At 41.5% G+C, this 26,283-nt stretch overlaps 1 protein-coding gene across 4 annotated transcripts; it reads right to left on the reverse strand.

Moving 5' to 3' along the window:
- Positions 1-431: 431 nt before the first annotated feature.
- Positions 432-24,665, reverse strand: ppp1r9ala (protein phosphatase 1 regulatory subunit 9A-like A). 4 transcript variants are annotated; one of them, XM_049593641.1, is made up of 20 exons: positions 24,503-24,665; positions 21,880-23,985; positions 12,400-12,532; positions 11,955-12,075; positions 11,439-11,543; positions 10,981-11,116; positions 9,340-9,498; positions 9,142-9,195; positions 8,587-8,816; positions 8,330-8,426; positions 8,114-8,240; positions 7,794-7,945; positions 6,899-7,223; positions 6,762-6,819; positions 6,600-6,671; positions 6,067-6,268; positions 5,427-5,471; positions 3,641-3,757; positions 1,863-2,051; positions 432-1,682 (listed from the first exon to the last, which is right to left on the reverse strand). In XM_049593641.1, the coding sequence occupies exons 2-20, from the start codon at positions 23,815-23,817 to the stop codon at positions 1,524-1,526; spliced, it is 4,419 nt and encodes a 1,472-aa protein (XP_049449598.1). In that variant the 5' UTR covers positions 23,818-23,985; positions 24,503-24,665; the 3' UTR covers positions 432-1,523. The 4 variants fall into 4 exon arrangements, with proteins under 4 accessions (XP_049449598.1, XP_049449599.1, XP_049449600.1 ...); XM_049593642.1 differs by having other exon boundaries at positions 24,510-24,660; XM_049593643.1 differs by lacking the exon at positions 5,427-5,471.
- Between the last annotated feature and the right edge of the window lie 1,618 nt (positions 24,666-26,283).

Raw genomic sequence — 26,283 nt, forward strand, 5'->3', positions numbered from 1 at the left:
TGACTGCTTATCTGATGGCAGATAAGTGAGTGCACACAAAGTAAATGGCCTCACATCATATATTCTTGATTACAGTGACCAGTAACATGCATCATACAATATTAACAAAACATAAGATCAGCCCTGCGATCAATACAACCTCACTTAAACAGTCATTTTCTGTTGAAACCATCAGCCTCTGGATTCTACATCTGTGTGTGGAGAAGCAAATGTAGTCTAAACCACAACAAGCTACAGCCTCAAAAATAAAAGTGTCAACAATTTAAAAGTAGTTTGATAAGCGTAGTATTTATAACTGGAATACTTTGATTTCCCTGATGCATTTTTCTTGTGCATTAATATATAAAATCATAGTTATCTGGCGCTCACTGGAAATGCAAATCGACTGACACAGGGAGGAAGAGCCTAGAACACAAATCAAACACACCACATAAAGTGAAAATTAGTTTATTGATGCTGCATGTACCAAGAAATGTTGAAAACATGATTTTCTTGCAGTCCAACATGTTGTATTGTATACAGAACATGGAGTCATGCGCGAGAAGAAGAAAGGAAGCACTTGGGTTTGGCTGTGAACGACTCGACGTTCAGCCTCACATTCATACATGATGCCGTGCTCCCGACTCACTCAAGTCCTTGTCATAGGCACATCTTACCGTCTAACGGACTGGCGAGGTGTGCGTGTAGCAGACCTGTGTGCTGTGTGTATTTACATGGAGCACTGTGGTACCATCTCAGCCACACACAGCCAGAGTCAGAGACAGCAGAAGCAGCATTCACCTCATCCCTATTTGATTTGTTTGTTGCTTTTCATTCAGCAAAAAACGACAGCCTAGCTATTCTACTTAGTAGAAAAATTTAGATAGTATAAAATGAACAATGATATTTAGGTAAAAAAAAAAAAAAAGAAAAAGATATGCAGTTAATAAGCACATGTATAAAACTCATTTATACATTTAAAACCTTGTCGCCCATTGAAGCTTAAAAGACAAATATAGTGCTTTTATCTGAACTGTACAATAACTGTTCCTGCAGAAGAGTTGTATGTGGCAACAGGCATGTTATACTAGCAAAAATATAAAATGCTGAAAAAGCTGTATATATATATTTGACTTTCATAGGTAAATGTGTGCATGATCTGCAACAACTACATTTAATCTGACAAGAGACCCTTTTTTTCATAATTATAGCTTCTAGCTTTTAGTGGTACAAATGTTAGGATTCCTTTTTGGTCACATACCCCACTTTGTTTTTTGACATTGCCCATGTTTCAGTTAAAATCGTTTGTTCTGACGTTTGTTAAAACATCAATCGAGAGCTGCAGCATGAACATAAATCATTACTGGCACCTCAGTCGGCACAGGTTACACTCCTGACAGTCAGTCTGTGGTTGTTGGCGTTCACACCGTGTGACATGAACATCATGGCACCAAAAATATATATATATAAAAAAGGAGCTGCTCAGGGTTCTGCTAGTGATGAACTTTATGAGCTGCATGGATTCAGAGAACAGAGCCGCTACCTCAGCAGACAGAGTCAGTACTGGCCGGCAGTTTCCCACTGCGTCGAACCTCCTTCTCTTTTTTCTCTCTCTGCTTCTCCAGCTTCTCCTGGGCCTTACGCATGTCCTTCAGTTTCTTCTTGATGGTTGAACGGTCACTCTGACTCGACACACCGAGTGCCTGAAGAAGACAGATGCACAGTTTTAGGGCAAAATAATGCTACCATATTCTGACCACCAGGTGGCAGTCAAGGCAAATAAGGCTCAACTAAATAATGACTTCTTTTGCAGTGAAAAAGACTTTGTATGATTCATTCCATTATAGGTAATTTAAAGTTAATCATGCTGTTGTTTTCTTTACCTTCAACTTGTCACTGTCCAAGTACAAGAGCTGCTGTCCGTCCACTCCCTTCGCCGTGAATTCAGGTGTGTATTGGTCCATATTCATGCCCATCAACCAGTGACAGACCTGTTGATTGGTCCACTCAGAGACAGGCCGGTTCTGCCACTGATACTCTTTCCCTGGAGCTACTGGCTCATCATCCAAAGTCTGCACAAGACACAGATGATACAAACGTATCAGAAAAACACTCTTGCTTTAGTAAGAACATCACTGTTTCATACTTTTTGTTAAAATACATTTTTTGGGGAAACTTCTGTGCAGGATTCTGAGAGTTTAAGTGAGTTCCTTGAGGTCCTTGTAGTTTTTACTGTCCGACTGTTATGTGTCATATGTTGCTGTACTCTAAGGGGAAAAGATTACTCATGTCTAGTAAATGGAAAATTGTTATATGGGCTTACACCAAAAGTATGTAGATGATGCCTGCCAACAGTGTGCAACAGCCGTTCTATGTCATGGACTGTACTGTATGTTGGATAGTTTGGATCAATGTTCCTTAAGTACAGTTTAGTGATGGCAGTAATCATGTTTTTTCACTGTATCAATTGAATAAATGCCATAGTTTTAAGCTGTTTAAAACAAGGCCCACTTTTTCACTGCTTTACCTTGCTGTCAGACAGCCCTTTTTTGACGGGGGACTGAAGTTGTTATCTCAAAGTCACTAGGCTCTATTTACATAAACAGTAATTTTACGTTGCAGAACATGGGAGTTGCTGGTCTAGCGCTGCTGTGATCAGTTAGTGTGTAAGGTTAATGGTGAAAATATTCCAAATTCAGTGTACACTAACACTGATGTTGATTTTTTTTAGGAGGCTAAATTACACTTTGCTGCGGCCACCATCCACAGCAGTGCATTGCTTCGCTTCTGTGTCAGTTATTTTGATTTATCAAAGCAACACAGTACATAAAATAAACACAGCAAAAACATCAGACAGGTCAGCTAACTGTGTTTAACTATATATCTTTAAACATTACAGTTACATCTGAAAATGACAATAGAAATAAACAAGTTTGCCGTATTTCTGCATTTGAAATCAATTGCCAGTTGCCGTTGTTTGTCTCAGTGCTTCAGTCTATAGATGGAGGAACTGCTAAAAAGGCAGTTTAGCTTAGAGAGGGTTGAGGCTGAGGGACCAAAATAAAAAATTACAGCCAACATAATACATCATGTATACAACAAACATAAAGAAGAACATGTAGTGCAAGTTCTGTTGAACAGAACTGTGTGCAGTGTACACATTCCCAAGCTCCCACCGAAAAAGCACAGAAAACAGGCGTGCAAAGACAGCAAAATACCAGCAACATTCTCAGATGCAGGTCTACGTGTGTCTTCATATTTCATATTTTTCGGAGAGACTGAGACACTGGCAACTCTAATATCAGAGCAAACAGCTGCTGAAACACCACTGAGCAGGCAGCAGAGCATTCAACATCATCCTGTGGTCTGCCAAAGCTTGTAAAGAACACGAAGCACTGGTTGACGCTTTAACAGAGGCAAAAGTAGTAACTATTAACATCACAGCTGACTTAAGAGAAGCTAAGCCACAAGACTTGCTTTAACACAAAACAAAATGGCTTTAACACACATGCAGCTCTCTGCTATCCCGTCTGCATTCATGATTTAATCTCAGCTATGAAAGGGGGGGAAGCTCAAAGAGCATGCTTGAGAATGTCCCCTTTCAGCTGCATCAAGGCGTCCCACACGGCTTTTGTGACTGTGCAACAAGGAGAGCACTCACCTCGCTGGAAGAGAAGATTAAAGTGTGTGAGCGCCCAGACAGATTGGGTTCAGCGACTAACCCAGAGATGTCTGAACTGGGGCTGGCAGGGTTAGAATCATCTACGACTGAAAAACTCTGGAACAAGTGGAAACAAGGAACGCATTTACTAAAGCAGCACATCACCAAACATCAGTTCTTTACCAGGACAAGCAAACAAAAACAACACTACAGGTGTGAGGGGTGAGTGCAGTGCTGCTTTCATAAGGACTGACATTAATATGACAAATGATTTAAACTAATTTCAGTGGCAGCAATCCAGGTCATTGATTTGAGCAGTGAGTGACTGTGATCTCCAACACAAAATAAAGCACAAATATTCAAGGTGATTAAAACTAATCCACCACCAGTACTACACCAACAAACTTCTAAACTACAACAACAACAACAAACTAAACTACTTCTAATGAAAAAGACACACACACATTCAGGTATGGGGTAATGTTTTTTCATTGAGTTGAGTAGATGCTATGACATTAACAGAAGCCCAGAACGTCCATGCTTGCAATTTTTTTTTATGCCGTTATCTCGAGATCACAATAGTGTTGTCAGAAATACCCTTGTATTGGTGCATATGGATCATGAATATTTGAAACTGTTTCATTACACCTGCACAAGCTGCTCTTTCTTGCTCTCTTTTATTATTAAGGTTAATTAGAGTAATCTGCTGTTCTCTTTTACTAACCAAGAAAAAAAAAAAGTTGTCACTTTCATGTTAAAGCCTTGTTGTAGCCATGTTTTAATAAAAATTCAAATTTTATACCCTCAATGGCAATTTTTTTCCTGTGGCATCAAATATCGAAAATTTTCAAGGTAAAAAAAATTTAGTTACTAAGTTAGAAATTCTAGTATCATGACAACATTTGACCCAAAGTTAAATATCTGGTTGTCTTGAGAAAACAAAGTTAATTTTCTCGTGAATTTTTGTCATTACTTTTGACAAAGCAAAAGGCAGATTTCTCGAGATCCTGAGACAATAACTCTCAAGATCACAGGAGCTGTTGAGACATCGAAAATGAGTGTAGTGTTACAGTCTGCTGTGTTAATGGGTATTCCTCAATCTGACATTTTCAGTTTAAATCAGTTGCTACAGTTGTCAAGACACCTATAGGTGCTGGCATAGAACTCCTGATCTCTGATAAACAATTTAGTTCATCCAAAGACAACAAAATAATTAACCTGTAATCTTGAGATAACAGTATAAAAAACAAACAAACAAACAAAGCACGGTTGTTTTCGGCTTCAAAACTAATGGATTCATCAAGTAATTTTTCTTACGTGGTCTAAAAGTTAAACTGTGGCTTGTTTTTTAGACACAAATGTGGGTTGAATTTGCAATCAGGGAAATAATATTCAGACCTGCAGGCTATTGCACCAGCTGTGTGCAAGTTCATATGCAGTTTAATTTTAATGTAATGTCAGAATATGTAGCAGTTAGTGTCGATGATACACACAAATCTCTGATCAAACTTTCCATTAGCTGGTGCAAAAAGCCCCAGAAACTACATTTGGCTTCATCTGTTTCCTCTACAACAAGCCACGCGGCTGTCTGAATGTGGATAAAAGGAATATGATAGAGAATAATAGTTTCCTTTAACACTACCACATACCCAGTTCAGAAGAAGCTGTGAATTATTCAGAGGATGTGCTGAGGTAAGAAATCACAAATCGCAGAACTCTACTTGTTAGTAATGCTCTACCGTGGCATCTAAGATCAAAAGGTAAAACAAAGATGCGTATACTGTACCAAATCTAATGAGCGACTGAATAAAGAGGACCAGGAGAGATTTGTCTGTTTAAAGGAAACACGATTCAGTGAGACAGAAATTCCAGGCAACAAAGCACTGACAAAAAACTACCATGATGCACACAGAAACAAAAACCAAAACTTTTCTCCCTCAGTAATCATTTTCTGCTTGGTTCAGCCCATGTCTTGAACTCATTAAGGAGCATCGTGGGAACGCCAGCCCGACCGCAGCCTGTGTGACAGTTTGCCACGCGTTTCGCTGGATGCATTTGAAGTGTCACTATTTGCAAACTCATTGAAAAGCCACCCAATCCTTCCCTACTAGCTCTCTGGCTAACATCTGGATCCAGTTGCTGTAGCCTTTGCATGGTGTAGCTTGTTTAGGGAACTAGTAAATAACAATACATATGTCTGGAAACAGCTTCCTGTTATGTTTCTACTGGTTTTGCTCTTTCAATAGATACAAATCTATCATGATGATGGGGTACAGACGAAGTTTTACAGCTGGCCAAGTCATCATGTAACCCCACTTATGTTATAGATTAATCTAATTAATTTCACATTAAATACTGTATAGCTAATATCTAATTGACTTTGTACTGAATGCAAATGCTTATTATGTTCATATAGAGTTTCATACCTTATTTTTGCGATCTTGGCTTTGCTCACTGCTGGTTTCAGTCGCAGCGTAAGGCAGACTGCTGCTGGACGATGACGGCTCTCTGTCTCTGTCCTTGTCTTTGTCTCCAAACCAGGAGAAGGGCATACAGGTGGGGATGGAGGTCATCGAATCTGCAGGAGACAGGTTCCCTCCAGACTCCTCCAGTAACTCTGCCGATCCCCTGGGCATTGGAGAAATACAGTTATCAACACTCACCTTACATATGCGACAGCTTAATACATGAAGACTCAAGAAGTAATAACCAGCAGATATAGGAGGTAAAACTATCCATATTAAGATTTGGCAACAAGAAAGTAGGAAGTTGGTCTTGTGTAGCTCAAATTTACACCAAGTAAAACTGCAGGCAAGGTCTTCATCCAACAGAATTAGCAATGGATAGCATCAACAAATGATACAAAAAAATGGAACCACAAAGACTACAGATATTTGCAATATTTCCTTCCTTTAAATTGTTATAAACTTGAGCAAATAAAGTTTGAGCAAAAGCGTACCTGCTGTCCAAAGACGCTCTCATTGCCTCCTTGTCATGTTTTTTCCCTTTGCCACCTGACTTCCTGAGGCCTCTGTTGATGACCAGTAATATTATATTCATTAGTGGGAAAATGATGGTAAAATGATAGACTTAAATGACTGTGATCACCATGGAGACTTACCCAAAGTCAGGAAATCGTCTTTTAGTTTTTCCTCCTGATGAGGCCTCATTTAGCTCCTCTGAAATGACACAGCAGGCTCAGTATCAAAGCAACAGAACACACCACGACTGCAGCCATTACAGTTCGATCTTACATACCTTTGAGCTCTTTGCTCTTTCCTTTCGGCTCCCTCTTCTTGGCATTGCGCATCAACCCAGAGGGGGAATGTGGTGACGAGGTGTCTTTTGGAGGGGACAAAGACGGACTTCCGCTGCTTTCAATACTGTCTCCCTGCGACGGCGACAAAGATGGGCTGCTCGAGAGCTCGACCTTACTCCTGGATCCATCTTTAGCCTCTCCTGAATCATCCTTCTGTGCATTCCCAGGGTAGCAGACAGGCACTGGAAGGGCGAGGCTCTCCTGGATAGACCTCCTCCTCCTGGGAGATTCCTGCTCCTCCTGATCCTCCTCTTCTTCAGTTTCCTGTGGAGACAAAACTAATTATTTACAAGCACAACGCAAGGAAGAGGGGATAAAAGCTTGCTTATGTAACAAAAAGCTATGCTCTTCGCAGTCCTTTTTTTGCTGTCACACACATTATAAAAGGTGCATTATTGTTGTGTAAAAGCTAAAAGACATTCAAGGATGTTCCCTTTTGTAATGGAGAACAGATGTGAGTATCTCAGGGCATTTTCGTTGTTTAGAAAAAGTGATGCCTCAACAGCACAGGGGGAGTTTTTTCTAAATTTAGCAACAAGACATATTAACCACACAATATGTGGCAGTAAAACTGTCAGCCACTATCACTGCAGAAAATATGCACAAAGTTAAATATTACTCAAGTTAATAAGCGCTGTTCTACAGAAGGCTCCACAGGGTGTTTTGTCAACATCAATTTTAACCTCCAAGATGGCATTTTGAGCATGACCTGCCTTGGTGGGGTTTCAGGTTTCATGTCATACCTTACATATGGCCTCAGGTGGCTGACTGCTCAATCCAATTACATGCTCATACAACACAGTAATGTATCACTTTGAGCTGTTCCTGGCTGACCTGAGAGTGACATGAGGCCACTGCGAGGCTCTCCTTCAGTTTGCTCCGAGATGGAGGCTGACGTTTGGCCTTCTGAGCCAGCAGGCCTTTTGCCCTGTGTGCGCTGGTGTCCAAGCGCTCAGTCTCAGGGACCAGCTCACTCCAGTCCTCCTCTACACAGGAGAAAGAAAAAAGCTCATAAGACACTTGGCATAGTTTAAATTATTTACCAAGGTCACAGGAGTTTATGATGTGTGCTTGTGAATGATTAACAGTCCACACAATGAAAGTATGACGTGTGTTTTTCCGTGTTAAATTGTATTTCTAGTAAACCCTTGTACCTAGTAGTGAGTCAACAGATTGCGTGTTGGTGACTGGGTCTTGGCTGATTAATTTCTCGTCTGCTGCTGAGTCCTGACCGCTCTGACACTCCACACCTGAGGCACCTCTGGACTCCAGGACAGATATCTGTGGACGTAACGCTCAGGCTCATTTCGGTGTCTTCAGCAAGTCTGTTGTGGAGTATAAGCATTTTTTTTCCCACTCTAGGGTCTTACCCTGCTCTGCAAGCTCTCCAGCTGCTCCTTGTACCACTTGTCTTTTTCATCTAGAAGTTTTTTCAGCTCCTCCTCTTTCTTCACAAAGTCTATCTCTCTGGGGAGGAAATGAGGAAATGTGTTTTCCCATCAGACCTTTAGCTTGTAAACACGTTCCATTTTGTGTGATTATCACTAAACCACTTAATTCCACACACCACAGTTCGACAATATTTGAATGTAACAGCATTGAATTGTGCGACTCAAGACAAACTTACTTCTGCTGGTAGTCCTTGAGCAGCTTCTTGGCCTTGTTGTACTTCTTGTCCAGGGTCTCATGTTGGGCCTGAGTCTCAGCTAATTGTTCATTCACAGTCTTGCACAGCTCCTGGGCTTCCAGCCAGTAACTCTCCAACTTCAGAATTTTGTCGTTGCTATCGTCTATCTTTTGCTCCAGTGCAGACTCTCTGGCTTCCCACAACGATCTGTCCTCTTCAGATGCCCTTAGCTGTACAGAGATGGTGACATGTTATTTTGTTGAGCTAAATTGAATTTGCAGGTGGGCCGCTAGCCTGGGACAGTCTCTGTGTTATTTGAGGTGTTAAATAGTAATTTAAAAGAACTGGGTCACACATTTTGTCTGATTATTGTCTGACCCGGTTTCTTCAATCTACTGTAAATGCGTACTATAATAAAACGGTGTACTATACTATAATAACATTTTTCATTTGTATTTACTGTGTCATATATTTACTTCTCTTGTATGTTACATGAATATCTTGAATATCTTAAACAATAAAAAAAGGAAAATGTTGATTTCATTTTCGTCATACCTTTTCCTTCAGTTGATTAATTTCAGCTGTGGCAATGCTGTGTTTGAGCTGCAGCTAAGGAACAAAAATAGGAAAATAAAAGATTTGGTTACACCCATAACTGTAGGTCATTCATAATATTTGGTTTTCTTCACATAATACTGAATCTTTGATATGTATTTTAAATCCCATGAGACGTGGTCATGGTGCAGGTGATACCTCTTTGAACTTGAAGACCATCTGAGAGCTGTCCATGTTGGTCGGCATAAACAAAGCCTCTGAATCAGGCAGCTCAAACAGCTCTGCGTTCTGTCCTGGGGAGAAATTGGAGCACAGGATCCTCTCGTCTACTCCGTCCTCCTCCTCATAGCGCTCCTCCTGAAGTATGACATCACACATGGCATCACATATTGCAAACACTGACACACCCTACATACCCTGGGATATGCTCGGCGTGTGTCAACAACACTCCCAGTGGCACATGTCACCACAGTCTGGAGGCTACATTAATCAAAACATCATAACCAAACACTGGTGGGCTGGTTCACAGGGAGGCACTGCATGTTCATGGCTACCATGAACACATTAACATGAACAATATTCTAAGTGGACAACAAGACTGCCAACACACCTACATACAATTTGCATAAAAACAGAGCCACTCGAAATGGTGTCCACTTCCTCACTGAAAGTTATGCAACATGCCTTTTAAGTCTTTGTCTACCCCAGTAAATCCCTCATGTATTATCTACCCAGTCTTTCTGTCGTAAAACAGGGGCCTGTGGCTGCTTGAACTTCAGAAAGTAAACATTTCACAACTGCAGCAGACAGGAGGCGGTTGACTGAACACCTTCCAACACAGCAGAATGGTGACACATTGCTTACTCACACAGCCAGCTGCTCATTTCCTGGTTGAGCTGAGTGGGATTGGACTGGGCGTGGCAAAGGGGCTAATGCCTTGTTCATGTCATGTCAGAGTCATCTTGATTATGAGTGTCCGACTTGTAAATAGCATTCACGCTGACATCCAAGTCACAATTAAAACTGGGAAAGTCTGACTTTTTAACTGGGCACTTAATCCTACAGAAATACCTGAAAACTATGGGAGACAAAAATAACAGACAAATATGGACACCTTACATTAGCCAGTTATAAAGGGTTCCACTCTAACTTTAAAAGTAGTTGCAGGGTTGCAGCCAGGCTGATGCCTGGTGAAACTAAAATTAAGGTGGCCATTTTAACTCACCTCATATTTTGAGTAATTAAGATGCTATGCAGTTTTATATCAGCTTAATGTGAAAATGTGACATAAAATAATGTTTAAAGCATTATTGCAGTAACTGAACAAAGTTCTTTGTATGTGTTTTATGTGATTATATAATTTATCTGTATTTGCTCACTCAAATAACTTTATTTGCGTCACCTTGTTTCTAAAACAGATGCCTCAGCACACACGAGCAAACCAACAATGCACGTGCAGTGTTGTCACATACGCACTCACACATCAATGGAACAGCCACCAGGAGCCATTTGGAGTTGAGTAACTTGCTTGTGGACACTTAAACATGCCGACCGGAGGAGCCGGGGATCGAACTGATGATCTTCCTATTGGTGGACAACCTGCCTAGCAGTGGTGACCTGGCAACAGTTACTGTCAAGCCCCGTTAAAGCCAACCCTAATGGATGTGTTTTTTACTGCCAGTGCACAGAATCTTAATCCTCACATGATTAGCTCTGTAATCATAAAACCGTCTTAATGATCTGAGTGCTTGAAAGTCACCCATCTCATATGACATTAGCATGACATATGGCTAAGCAGTGACTGGGCTTTCCCACTGAGGTCCTGACCAGCTTACTCACCTCCTCTGTAGAGTGCTCATAGGGGTCATCCAGGTGTTGTTGCTGTTGCTGCTGGTTCTTCTCCTGCTCTAGTGTCTCGCTTATGAGGCGGGCTACCTCGCTTTGTGTCCCTGGCTTCTCCCGACCAATCAGGAACCTGTGTTTTAGAATGTAATGCATTAGTGCACCATAAAATGGAAGATTGTACATGTGAAAAAAACTTGGTGCAGTTTCTGTCTGTTCTGTCTTACTTTCTACAGGGAAATGCTAATTCTGAGATGCAGTTTAGACTTGACTCTGTCGTGTGTGGGTGTTTCATTTGAAATCATGAACATGCCACAACACTTTGTGGCCTATTTCACTTTGCATTTTCACTATTCATTCATGGCCTCTGGACTTTCAGGAGCTCAGTATTGTGACCAACAAGATCTTTTCAGTAAGGCTGATTTTGGGGATTGAAGAGATGGGTTTGCGCTGACCTCACTGTGCCTTTGGTGTTCTTCAGGACTGTCGCAGCAAACAGTTGTGTGACACCCACCAGACTGATGCCATCCACCTCCACTATCTGGTCATTCACCTGTATGCTAGAGACACAAAGACAGTAATCATAAGGAGAGGTTTTTAAAGCATTTTCACAGAGGAGTTATGCAATGTCTTCAGCATAGTTGTAAAGATTAAAACAAAACATCAGTAGCCTTAATGCAGCTGGCAATAATTCAAATCTAAAAATGCCTGGGAAATAGAAGTAGCAACTATTTTCTTTAGCTTCCTCATGCAACTATAAATAAATCTGGTTGTTTTTGTCTTGTGTGTCACTGGGGACCGGGGGAATGCGCAATTCCTAGAGTGTAACATAAAAAACTGTTGTGGAGGAGCAGCGTACAGTGAATGTGTACCATGTTTCCTGTTGTATACAAAACATCACGAGTGACTGTTTTTCAACGAGACCAAAACGTGGGGTTGTACAAAAAGGAGACTTTAGTGCTTTAACTTACCGTCCATCGTTCTCAGCTGCTCCTCGCTCTGTTATGGTTTTCACAAAAATGCCCAGCTTCTCCAGACCCTGGTCAGCTCCCACTCCCATTCCTATGATACTGATGCCAAGTCCATTGTCTCCTGAATGCAGAGAAATTATGAAGATTTTATGGGGTCGGTGGAAAGAACTGCATACAAATAGGCTCAATTCCATGTTCATGCTCTTGACACTGATACATAAAGATATGTTAAAGGTTGTGTTTAAGGATTAAGATCAGTAACTGTTTAGGCTACACAGTTTAATAGCAATTGTTACAGTACACACATCAAAGTCACTACTATTTGCCTTCATACAACTGTGCTTTACGTGTAGCTGGGTGAAAACAGGTTCTCCCCCCTTATGAAATGTTTCTCAACAGTTGCTTATGGCATGTAGGAATTTGCCCTCAGTGTCATGAAACTCACCTTTCTCGATCTCCACAGGGAACACGTCCATTTTCTCCACTCTCTTCTCCAGTTCATACTCTGCAGACGCTGCGACTGGATCCACATCATCATTGCGCCGATCATACTCCTCGTTGGAGAAGGTAGTGAAAACCTGTGTGGGTCAAAATATCAAGGGCAGAGCTTCAGTTTACCACCTTCTGTGTCCTTTCCAAGTAGTTATTCATCAGACAGATTTATGTTGAGGGGAATCTACGGGATCTACGCAGACACAGGCGTATCATTTTCACTTCTTTTTATCTTGGCAGGCTGAGCAAGGACACATTTTTTATTTGAGAGAAATTGCACAAGGAGGGAGAATTGCACTCATTCTTTGGACCGTTCAGCATGTACCGCTTGTAGGGAAATTAAAGTGCCAGCGCACTACTGAAGCACACTTTAACAGCTGCTGAAGGAAAGCATAGCCCTTTGATAATTTGAACCACTGACATTGTTGTCATTTTTCTTAACACTGTGTCTAGCAGAGATTAAAAGCTGAACGGCCTTTAGTTATCTAACTGTACAGACTGCATCGGCAACTTTTATTGGTGGTCTTTTGCATCTTTAATGAAAGACTTATCAATCACATGTTTGAAAAAAGATGTAAATCAAGTATCAACGGCACTGGAAGAAGAAGATGCATTCCCAGGACATACTCTGGTTGACTTTCATCAGAGTTTTAAGAAGTTGTGAACTTCGCAGGCAGGCCTCACAAAGCACTGGATGTGTCCCAGAGGCCGTTTTCTGGTTGGAATTATAAAGCACATACACACAGTACGGCAGAACATGAGCAGCGTGGAAAGTAGGGCACAGCTGGGGAGAGCTGAGCAGTGGATGTAGCAAAGATCAATGCTCGGAGGCAACAAGTGTTGTCAGCGGCACAGTGAAAAATATATAATAATGAGCAATACAAAGAAAAGAAGTAATCCCTTAAGCTCCAGTCAAAGGGCAGCGCCCAGCACTCAACCCCGGCCTTAAGGGTTATTACATACAACAACACTACGTGCTATTTACCTTTTATACTACTGATGCTACCAGGCAGAAATGGTATTCCTAATCCACTCTGAAAAACACTCCCGAGGTCGAGCTAAAGTGAGCACTACGGCATAAAATGGACTGTGCATGAACATCTGTTGTGACTCAGTAACTACCGTGTAATAAGAGTACACAGTTCATTCAGTGTTAAGACAAGAATAGCACCAGGGATACAACAAATTCTTATTCTCATTACTGATTAATCTGGCCATTTTTTCTCGATTAATCTTAAAAATGCAGACAATAGTGAAAAAGTTGTCCAGCACAGTTCCCTGGAGGCTAAGGTGGCAAAACCCAAAATTTTTTAACTTAACAAGATAAAAAGGCATTTGAAAAAGTCAGTGCAGTGAATTTTTGCCTAAAAATGACTGAAATCATGACGGTTTATTTTCATTCACTTATGAGAGAAACACCAGAGTGAGTTACTAGTTAGATATAAAGCATTGTTAGATTAGAGTTTGGCAGACTCCATCAGGGGCTAATGCCTGATTATGGGGATGAACACAACAGTGGGTCTGTAACATAAACCCCCTGCTTGGTCATCATTAGTCTTAATCTGGGTGGAGTCATGATTTTAATGGTGATGGTGGCAGAAGGACGCTGGCATCACTGTCCAGGTGCCGCGGACTGACTTAAAAACAAGGATGATCTAACTGCACTGTGTGTATGAAAGGGGAGTTGTAGTTTTTCTTAATAGCAGGTTTACTAATTGGATGGAGCAAAATTGAAGAGTAGCCTTTTGTAAATTAAACAGGAAAGTGGAAAAACAAAGGAAAGGATATAAGACGCAAGTAGAATATGAATAAAGGGAAACACCAAGCAGTCGTCATATTTAACTTTTGCTGAGTTTAATTGCATTCCATTAAATATTTTGTATGAATGGTATAAGAGAGAAATATATAAAAGAATATATATATATACTGTATAAAAGATTTGTACCTCACAGTGGCAACAAATACAAGGCATAAAACACGTGTTTCAATTTGGGATTAAATTTCGCATTTTATACTGGTCTTGAAGCACAAGCCTCAAGTGGCATCACTGCAAAGGTTTTCCCATTAATCACCCCATACAGGCACAGAAGCATCCTGAACCCTGATGCCTCAAGTAGTCTGTGTGCTCTCCCTGAGCAGTTTATTTTTTCTCAGCTTATATTTTTTGTTTTGATCATTTCTAGGAACAAAATATTAGGTTCCTGTCACCCGCTTTGATTTATTTTAATGTATTTCCTGGTCATGAAGTTATCAAGTAAGTCAACTAAGGCATGCGAAAGCCTGTAAGGTCGACAAGATCATCTGTGGGCACTGAGTCTATTTCAGTCATATTTTGAAAGAAATATGACCATTAAGTAAGGCGGTGGTTTAAGAACTTTCTAAGACTTCTTTTCTGAGAATCTGCCTGGATTAATTCTCAATACAACTGTACCCTTTATTTTAACTCAACAACCACACAAATCTGTGATTCCATCTTGTATGTCATATGTGATGAGTTTGACTGATCAAATGATTCACTATGCATGCTATTTAGAGCCTAATAAACTCTACAACAAAGGGCCACATGTACAGCTGTATACGGTCTCAGTAAACACCAAAACACATAGATAAGGGCTTACTCACAAACACTGATCTGTCAGGTGGTGTGTTGTATTCTATTGAGCAACCTTAGATATCTGAGAGACACTATTCCCTGTGACAAATCTTTGAGGTGTGCTCCCATGATATAGAGAGTGCAACCAAGATTGTGGTTAACACAATAAAAACAAATCTAACAACAAGGGGTGGCAGTTTGCTATAGGATTACAGGATTGATTGAGACATTTGCCATGAGGATGTATGATGTAATCAAGTAAACATTTCCACTGTGGGCAACAGAGTCTGAGGGCCTACAGCATGTCAGGACTTGAGGAATTAACCACAAGCAATCTCCTTTTCCCCTCTGTCTTTCTGTCTCCTCTCTATGTAGCCTTTGGACATCGGCCTAAAACAGTGCAAGATAGTAAATTTCCAGAATACCTCACTGATCTCTCTGTTCAATTTGTTACAGTGAAATACTACAGCTATTTCTGTTTTACAACATCCTGCTCATTTTCACACGCATTGATCCAAGTGGAATTGTACTGTGCTATCTTGGAAACAAGATGTAGCTACATGTCCTGATTTTGGTACACTTGCACGTACCTCTCTTATGAAGCCTCCCTAACCAAATGAAAGAAGATTAGAAACTTGAGGATTATGCACACTACTGCAGCTCTGTGGTGCAGTAAGGAATGCTATTCATGGGGCCTCGACCCTCCATCAACCCAAGTGAGTCCTCCTCCGTCTAAATCCTCCTCCTTACTTTTATACTTGAGCAAGCTTGTTACCATAGGTCTATAGTCTGTGACCCATATATTGTGGTAGAAAGGTGTTATCTTTATCACACAAAGGCAAGGCCAGTGCACATAGTACTGAAGAGCACTGAAAACCTTTTAAAATAACCAACAAGCTGCTCAAGATTATTTTTGTCCTGCTTTTCTTGAAACTTATTTCATGTCTGGAAAAAAAAACTTGAAAGTTCTTCTATAAATGACACTGAGCTTATCAACTTTTAGTTTAGACAGATAAAAATGGAGAGTTTAGTAATTATTGTTGAAAATGTAGGGTAATAGATTATAGCGAAAATCACGGCATCCTTGGCCCCAGCATTAGCTGAGCCGCAGCCGTTCAGATTGGCTTGTCCCCTCTGCCTCCCCATGACTCCAAAATCTGACTTTCCTGTTGCCATGGGCTCCCAGGCCTTGTTCGAACAATGTTCTGCTCTTTGCTGAAACTTAATCACTCAACCACTGTTTTCTCAGCAAGAAAGACAGAAATCAACCTCTTTATTAGCCTCTCCCTCACAAACAAGCCTTACACACAGCTCACTGTTACCACTGTCTCCGGTTGTCATACTAAATGGCCATTTTCCTTTATTGTTATGCACATGCTCAGTCCACCATCTGCTAAAACCAAAACACTCAACTGTTGATCAGGCAGACTGACCAAAGAAGAACTATTTCTCTTCAAGTTTAAACAGAAAAAAATATTCAACACGTTCTTTTGATGCCAATTTCTCCCTCTAAAGTATCACTGTGATCACTGAGGTTGTGATGTGGGTCAGCTGACTTTATATTTCCATTCCTTTCAACACTTTAAACTCCCAGCAGTATGTGTGGGCTTTTCATCCATCTTCAACACATGCAGTGGTCTGTCCTCTTTACATGTGCTCACATGCACAGATGAACACATGCCCACACCCAAACTTAAACCCCTTCCCACAACAGAATACCAATGTGGGAAATGAGTCAGCAGCTGCGAGGAAAAGCAAACCAGAGAAATCTCTTGCCAGTGCAAAATGAGGGCTGACCACTGGACTGGGGAGCTGGTAATGTAAGCGGGCCTACAAAAAGACAACAAATCAAAACATGCTGTGAGAGCGAGCTGGGGTAGGGGTGGCGGCCTGGCGCTGATCATAGAGTAATTAGGGAAGAAGGCATGGGGCCCAGGTTTTAGATCCTGTGTAAACACACCAGAAAATGAACAAAAAAAATATATCTAGTGATATATCTAGTGCTTCCTGTATGCACACCCCTGGAATGATTAACACTTTGTTAAGTTCACAATGACTGTCTGCGACTGAAACAACAATATTTATATTTTAAGTGACAATGTATGACCTAAGGCAGGAAGAGGTGGAGTGTGACAGGAGCAGAGTGTCATAATGGAATCACATTTCCAAAGGAGAGCAAATGCAAACAGGTTGAACAGGTTTGTATATAAATGGCCCACAAAAGCTACTTTTGTCCTGTAGGGTTTGCTGAAAACTTTAACACACAATTACCGCTAACTTTCAGTGAAAACACACAGCATCTGCTAATGTGTTTGTCTGTAATCGCATAATGAAAGCGTTTAAGGCAATCACAATCAGCCCAAGACTCATCCCATGCCAAGTTGTTTAATGAACAGCATTGAGCCGACTGCATTAGTATTCCGCCCCATTTTGTCGGATAGTCAACCACTTGCCCAGGTGGCTGAGGGGGGGATCTCAGATCCTAGAAGGGGAGGGCCTGTCAGCTGGTGGGATGAGGGTGGAGTCTTGTTAGACACATTCCTTTGGCCAGCAGAAGACCCATCTCAGATAGGAAATGGAAAGCAAAACACTATGGGATGGGTTGGCTGCAGATGCCAGAGTCCTCTGCTTTCTACTAATCACAGGAAACACAGACAGAAGGGCAAAGGATTCTGTCCTGCTGTAATTCAGGCTTAAAATCCCAACACATATGAAGAATAGGGGTGGAGAAAAAGATAAATTCACATAAGAATAACAATTCTTATGTGAATTCACCAAGCAAAATATTGATTTTTGTATGCTGTTGATCAAGTTATGTTGACAGAAAAAGAGCAGAACTCAACTGCAAGATTACAGTACAGCGCTTGAACAATGTACAGTGCAAACACACATGGATTAAGTTATACTGTAGTTAATCTTAAAGTAATCTTTAAAAATTTCTGGGTGTATTCTGGATTTAATAGTTTAATACTTAGTTTTGCACAATGAAAGTTAAGTATTTTTTGGATACTTTGTACCTCATCTATCAAAGACAAGCTAATGTTAGTGGAGCACTGACAAACTGACACTGCAGGGACTTCACTAAACTTTCAGCCAACTCTGAGTGGGTGAAGAAAATAACTCCATCCACAGCCTGCTTCACTACAAAAGGCCTGCCCCTCTACAGCATTTTAGACAACAATGGCTTTCCCCCATGCTACCATTGCATCAGAGAGGTTGCTCTCTCCTATGATGTTAATAACAACATAGCAGAGCGTTGCTCGCCCTCCCCCTGTTCAAGACTTTTGCAGACACCACAGGGCATGAAACTCTTGTTATCTGGCTCCATGTCAATGTCTACAAACTATACTCTACCTGACACAAGTGAAATGCCCTTCATGTTTCCAGATACTAAATAAAGTTTTACTGTGGGTATACAGGAAGCCAAACTGACAAAAGGTTGTTGGACAGTGACCAATGTGGACAGTAATTATCTACAGTGCAAACAAAGAAAAAAATGTTGAATTCTTTCTGTTACAACAAACTCTACAATCCTCTACCACACCTTGTGTGTTCAAACAGACACAATATATTCACTTGACCAATAACTGCTGGTGGTACGTCCTGTGACTCTGCGAGGGCGGGGCTAAGCGGCAGGTGCAGATCCTGGTTTCAGATATTTTCTTGTCCGTTACAGTGAACTGGTTTTTGACTGCGGTTCCAAATGTACTCATATGCAACATGACGCACAAAACCATGGACAACCTTTTTAGAAATTCCACATAACTACCCTGAAATGACTGTGCAGTCTTTGTCCCCAACAGACAGCATGCCAGCAGCAGGGTGCGTTAATCATTTAATAACTCCTGGCTTTCTCCCTAAACTACAGAATTCACTTTCACTTTCAGAGTGAAAGTGAATTCCTGTAGATGCAAACCTGTAAACTGCTAAAAAGCGATCTGAGGTTTCTCCGAATAAAGACATGCCTAGACACACGAATATTACAGGCCTGATTTTTATTTGCAGTTTTAGAGGAAACAGTCTCCTCACTAACACAGAAGATAACATACCTATATGCAGTGGTGCAATATTTATACTGCTCATACAGCCAGAGGGTATAGCAAACTTAAATACTGACACAGCAGCAATGGGATTGCAGCATTTCAATGCCCTACTAAAGTGTGTCTGTGTTTCCATATATGCAGAAGAATCTTCTGAAAAAACATAATGTAGGAAATTACTGCAGTGCTTTCTCATCAACACCATGCAGTTATCGCTGCTATTTTTCCTTTCTAACATTGCACATTTTAAGTATTTTCATTACAAGATACTACATACTTGCAGCAACCATAAACATCCACTAGTTCAAGATTCTCACTTTTAGGAATGATTGAAACTCTGCACTAATCCTGACTGCTTTAGAAAGCCTTTTTCATCCAAGTCTGTTTTTCAACTCTGATAAGGCTGATACATGTTGAAACTGGACATCTCTTTTACTCGACAAAGAGAACCTTTCTTCCACACAGGACACCTCCTCTGTCAAGAAGACTCGGGTTACGTAGGGACCCAATTCCGTTGTGAGCCAGACGCACAAAGCACTTCCTCTCTCCTAGTTAGCTGCGACTCAAATGTGCTCTATCCCAGTGCCAGCTCTGACTAGCAGACTGTGGAGCATGATGCAGTGCTAGCGGGAGGCCTTTGTTAGCCAGGCCACAGGTAAAAAGGTTGGCTGAGGGACATTTGTGTGACTTAATTGGCTAACACACATACCACGTAACCCTGAACCCATGGTTTTAATCCAAGCACACGTCATTGTTTGGACAAATCTCTTTGTGTTGTTTCCAGCCCGTCCTCTGCATGCACTCTTTCATGCAATTTTATAAATAGCTAATTGGAAACATGCTTGGACATTTTTTTTAACTTGCTACTTAGATAATCTTCACCTTACATTTGTTCATTTGTTGTTGCATATCTCCTTCAGTTTCCCCTGAGGATTATTAAACTGATAATAATCAAATTCTGAAAATAGTGATGTTGGCTGCAGCCCTACATTTCAGGAGCATCAGTTTTACATGTGGTCAGTGCTGTATGCACACTCACGCCTTTCACATACTGACTTGCCACACTAGCACTGCACATATTATTTGGACACGGTATGAAAAGTTTGTACACAACTAGTGTCTTTCATATCAGCCCTCGCAAACCAACGACTGTAACTTTGTGCCAGCTATTTCTGTTTTGCATGTAAGTTTCTCTCTCATAGTTGTCACGAGCAGTATTTGACCTGCTACACAGAGATGACACAGTCTAGCATATTGTTGTGAACTACAAAGCGGTGTTCATCTCAATCATAGCTCTACTTTGGGTGGAGGAGGAACACTGTTGTTTGTGTCCACTCCAGGTCAGCTTCTGGTCCCCTCTCCCAGGACCCCCTGCCGGGATGACTGGGATGAAGGGGGGGGGGGTCCACACCCTGAGATAACAGTGCATTTTAAGGCCTGGATAAACACTGAGCTGTTCACAAGCTATGCGGAATGCACTGGGGTGATTTGTTTTTCCCTGCTTTAGCAAAATGTTGTTTAAATATGATGATTGTGGAATATCGATGGTGGAGGATATAATCTCCACTTCTAACACACCCCTCAAACACACACAGGTCATGTTTGCAACACATGATGTGTGGCAATACCCAAACAAATCAGGCTACACCGACTGGAAAATCAGTTATATTAGGATATATTAAATATGTACTATAGATATAATGATATAAGACTACAAGGATTTTGTTATTGCCATATTACAGCATGATGCAGTCTGTTTCTTCAAACGTATTTGTTCAAGGAGGGATATCAGCATTTATATTGGTAAAGCTAATTGTACAGGAGCATTTGGTACATCCCCAGCTGAGATTAGATAGCATACAGAAGCACCAACAGTAATCTAAAACCATCAAAGTCAAAAATATTGTAATGATAGTTATTCTATCAATCGCCAAACTCTACAAACCCAACTGAAGGACTTCTATCATCAGTGAAGAGATGATGGATTTCTCTCACCAATAAACATTTGCGACATGTGGGCAATCTGAGAAAAGATACAAACACAATGTCCTTTTCGGCTTTTCAAAAAGGCTAATATCCTTATAAAATGATACCACAAAAAAATCAGGAATTCCCCAGCTGTAATAAGATAACTTATCCATGGTCCATAAAAGAAATTGTATGGATGAATAAAAATCCCTGAATTCTTTCTATCCATGTTGGAGAGAAGAGAAAAGTCCCTCATGAGTGTAACACATGATTCACTACCAGAGGGGAACCCCTCTAAATGAGCAAAAATATCCATGCAGTGCAGTGACTCAGGCCATGATTCTTTACTGTACAGTCTAAAGTTTCACATGTCTCCCAACTCACTGCTGCCCTCGTTCAGCTGTGGCCCTGCTTTCACAAGCTCTTATGCAATGTCAACAATATATCCAAAAATACCATGAACAATGTAGCCAGCTAACTTCTCCCCCGCTCTCTCCTGATCTCTTACAGGGTTAATGCACCATGTGACGAGGCTGTCAAACTACCTGCCTCCGTGGTCTCTGAGATTAAATAAACCATAGTTTACATTTTTTTAAACTGTGATGATGATACGGTACAGCAGCTGTGACGTCAACATGCCCCACAAAAGCATTCATTCTCAACCCCCGCTAATTTGTCTTGTGTCTGCAGGGAAACACCTAGGTCAGACCGTTGCTGAATCAGTGAGATGGTGGTTTGGTTTATAATGACGGTGCTGTGCAATATGTTCTTAGGTGCTTGAGTTGAGCAGCAACAGCTCAAATGTAAACAACATGACACAAGGAGTACTAACCTGAATGGGGTCTGTAGAGAACTTGATTTTCCTCTTTGGTGGAGGCTCCTCCTCATCCGACAAACCAGCAGTCTCGTAGCAGTCATAATAATCCCTATACATTTGATCTCCGTCCTCTTCCTCCTCCTCCTCCTCCTCTTCTTCTTCTTCTTCCCTGAGGACCTGGTCTACATCTCTGTCATCCACAAATGCTGCATTCTCAATGCCGTACACGACTGGTGAGGCTCGATCCAGGATGCTCTGGTCCACCTGCTCCTCCACCTCACTCTCCTCCTCTGCTACCTCATCATCTTCCTCACAATTATCGTCACCATCTTGATTCACAACTGAACTATGTTCCTGTCTCTCCTTCTTCAACCCAAATCGCTCGTTGTCGTCCAAGATTCTACCTTCACCCACAGGCTCTGCTATCCTCTGTGTCTCTTTTGAGACATCTCTCACTAAGACATGCTGAGCAGGTGTATAGTTCTTTTTTTCCTGTGTACAGGTTCTTTTCACATCTGTTGGTAGGTCATCTTTGGGGCTTTGCACCTTCTCATCCTTAAACACATTATCTTCAACATTCTCATCCTCATTCTCGTCACTCTCTGAGGATTCATTCTGAACCACAACCAGTTCTGCCCGTACCATGCCCACCCCCCTGGAGTCCAGTGATGAGGTCTGGCTGGATGGCTTGTCCCTGTTAGAACTATTTACCACACTGTCATTACTCCTGTTTTTTTCGGGGTATTTGGCCCTGTTGGTATTCTGAAACCCACCAGATGATGGTAGAGGCTGCTTCACATCCCTTGGAGGCGGACTATGTGGCTTGCCTTCATCCCCACCAACAGATGTCCTACTAAATCCATCATTGGATGATGAAGAGTGTTTGTAGCCATGGCTAACTGGGATTGTTTGCTCTGGTGAGAGGGGTCTGTGAGTGGCATCAGTTGTTGAGGAGTTAGATTTGTAAGCTGCATTCGTGACCGGGAATGTTGTTTTAACACTTGACCCAGGAGACGTTGGTTTGTTACTGACAGACGTCGTCTGGGATGTGTTTTTGTTAGTGGCATCAGACACAGGGGTGGAGTTAGTGGCTTCTTTAACAGGAGAAGTAGATTTGTGTAAGCTGTCCCTTGTTGGAGAGGAAGGCAGTATGTGTTCAGTGGTACTATGTTGTTTAGCAGACGCCATGCCTCCCTTTGTAGCAGCTGTGTTGTTGTCTTCTGAGTCACTCTGTGCCATGTAATTCCCTAACCTTTTGGACATGGGTCCTGCATTCAATGGCACTCTAGACACATGTTTTTTCTCACTATCAGCCTTCTCATCCGGTTGACATTTTACTGTTGATGTAGGAGTTTTCTCTGATTTTATAGCAGTCTCTGAGGATCCCGATACTCTCCTTGAGCTTTTCCCTTCCTCAGAGGCACTTCCAAAGGACAAACGATTTACTACTCTGTTTGGAGACTGTTTTTCAGCTGCAGGCTGCTCTTTGATGCCCCTTTCAAAGAGTTTTCTGGTCACAGAAAACTTCTCCGCCAAAGCCACTTTGTCAATCTCAACATCTTCCCCCTTGGGCGTTTTATCTAAATTGTGTGATTCTGGGCTTGTGGCATTGTTGAGGTTACCTCTGTGACTGTTGCCTGGAAATTGCACCTTGGGTGGGGACACCTGGGACACATCGGGCTTTACAGTCACTTTCCCCTCTTGGCACTCTTGCTGCTGACCATCCATCTGTAGGAATATGTTCTTAATCTTGTTCACTCTGTTCCCAAAAGGCCTCCCCCTTGTGTCCTCCCGGGTGTCACTGGATCCATTTGCATATGATCTGGTGTCACCCTCGGACTTTGGCCCGTCAAAGGAGCACTTAATGGCGTGGAAATCAGACTTGTATGCATTTCTGTGAGGGGATGCGCTCCTCAGGGTCCTCTCACCTCCTTTGCTCTCGGCTTTGATCATTTTTGTTTGTTTGCGATTACAGCCCAATTGGAAAATCCGGATTTGGAGACACTGATGCTGTTTGATGGGTTAACTATTATCCTTTAACTTCACGCGAGCGGTGCCATGGGTCCGGCGGTGCTTCTTTGGAGTACAGTTGTCTTAACTAAACACTCACAGCGAAGTCATCTATAGAGAGAAACAGAGTACAAGCTGTTAATAGACACCGGATACCATTAAGTCACTGAGCCTAGCGAAAGTTATCTACTCCATAATTACCTCTTTCAGTGAGCTAAGCAAACCAAAACAGTGTGAAAGTTATAACATGAGGGTTAACGTTGACTGTTAGTCAGAAAGTTAACGTTAGCATGTATGCGTTTCGGTGGTTGTCTGACTAACGTTACAGACGTTAGCTAACGTTGAACCAACATTTTGGTCAACTGAAAGTAACTTTAACCAACTATAAACTTTAATTGTACGGCGTTCCAACAGCTAAACATTGTTAGCATTGATACTAACGCCACATTAGAGATTACAAAGGCAAAACAAAGTTAACTTACCGGGCCAACAGTTCAACTCAGCCCCAACGTTACTGCCTCAGTCTGAACAATTCATTGTGGCATTTCAAGTACGAGCCGTTGAAAATGTTAACTCCGGCTCCGCACACAACACCGCACAAAGGTACACAACTTCACAACGCTCTCACCTCTTACTTGCTTCATCGTGTTAGGCGCCGACAGATGGCCCACAACGTCCCGGTTTTACAGTATCAAACTTGTCCCTTCTTCTTGCTCACCGCCATCATTCCCCTCTCCAGCAGCGTTTCCCTGCCTCTTCCTTGCACTTCCAGACCTGTCGCGGGGCTGCGCGCGCACCCGAGTCTAGTCTGTGCCGCGCGCCGCGGCCGACGAGAACAGAGGGAATCGGGAGCGCGCGCACATTCCAGGACTGTAACCCACCACTCCGCTCCACCCTGCGCTCCCCTCTTTCTCCACCGCACGCAGACACGAGGAGTTGTAGGAGAAAGGCGTGGGAAAGAGCTGGGTATATTTTATAACTCACCTAGACCTCTGCACGGGCCACAGTCCACACCTGGACTACAAAAACAACTCACTAAAGTTCATTTATACCGCACATGTTCTACAACCAAGGCTGTTAAAGGTGAACTGTAGACATGGAAAGGGGAAACTTTTACCCTGGTCTATGCACTGTTTTCATTCACATTGCCTCAATAATATATCAGCATTAAAGGGGCACTCCTCCGATTTTTAAATATGAAGTTCACTTTACCTGCCACAAGCAATAGGCTACTCTCATTGTACAACTCTAAAAGTTGTACAACGTTTTCTTTGGCTCTTGAGGGAGTCCTGGTGATGTCATCATGGTTATCTTGGCTCAGACTTGATCAGAAAATCTACATTGTAAACTGGAGGTGGGGTTTAGAAGGAGAGCATGCATTGTAATTTATAGGGGACTTGGTTAAATTTTAAACAGTGCAAATAAGGTACAAAGCAAGAAATGATGTACTTCCGGGTAATATTCAGCAAATGTTTTGTGACAGGGAGGGGGGATATAATTCAAGAGGAAAATTAAATCTAAAAAACAACCCATTGTGTTTGTACAACCGTGAAAAGTATGTGTATTTCAGTGTGTGGGGATTTTTTAGGAGGTATGCAGACAAAAAGGGGTGATAATGATGGGTTGGTTTATTCATTTATCTGGGCTTGGTTGAGATGGGGTTTGTATATTAAATATCTGAGACTGTTGTTTATTTATCTATATTAATGGTTGTTAATAAGTTTGGGATAGTTGTTGACAATTTCCTTTTTAAATGACACATGAATACTGACAAGGGGTAGGATTACATATATGTACACTTCTTTCTTCTCCTTTTTGAGCATGTCTGTTGATGTTTTATTTGTATGTTTTCGCTCAAAATAATTCATTAATTCATTCAGTCATTCATTCAATTATTTAGGAAAGCTGCTGTGAAATCAGACATTTCAAAAATTGCAAACAACATTCGCAGAATCCAAGAGGGACTGACAATAAAAGATTGTTTTGCACTATGGAAAATATGAAATCCACTGTTTTTGTAGCTTGTATCATTATATCTGGGCTATTGCTGTTTTGTTTTTCGCCATTCTTTACAAAATATATACTTTTTGAGTCCCCCAATTTCATTAGAGTGGGATACACCTTCAGGATACTTAGCCAAAACAATAATTTTCTAATGGTGTAAATGTGTCTATACTGTGTATGGGAAGTTGACTTGGCCAAAGCTGGATTACCAGCTGGACAAAGCAGGCCTCTGCCTCAATGTCCCAAACCCCCAGGGGCCCCAAAGCTCCAGGTCAATGGGTTTTGGTCATCAGATTAATGGGCTTTTTTTTTTTTTACAGAAGTCATTTTAACATGATACACTCATAGTGGGGAAATGATTTAATAAGTGATGACTGAATTTCATTCATTTAACTGCTTCAGTCT

The sequence above is a fragment of the Epinephelus fuscoguttatus genome, linkage group LG13 (genome assembly GCF_011397635.1).
Source record: "Epinephelus fuscoguttatus linkage group LG13, E.fuscoguttatus.final_Chr_v1".
Taxonomy (NCBI): Eukaryota; Metazoa; Chordata; class Actinopteri; order Perciformes; family Serranidae; genus Epinephelus; species Epinephelus fuscoguttatus.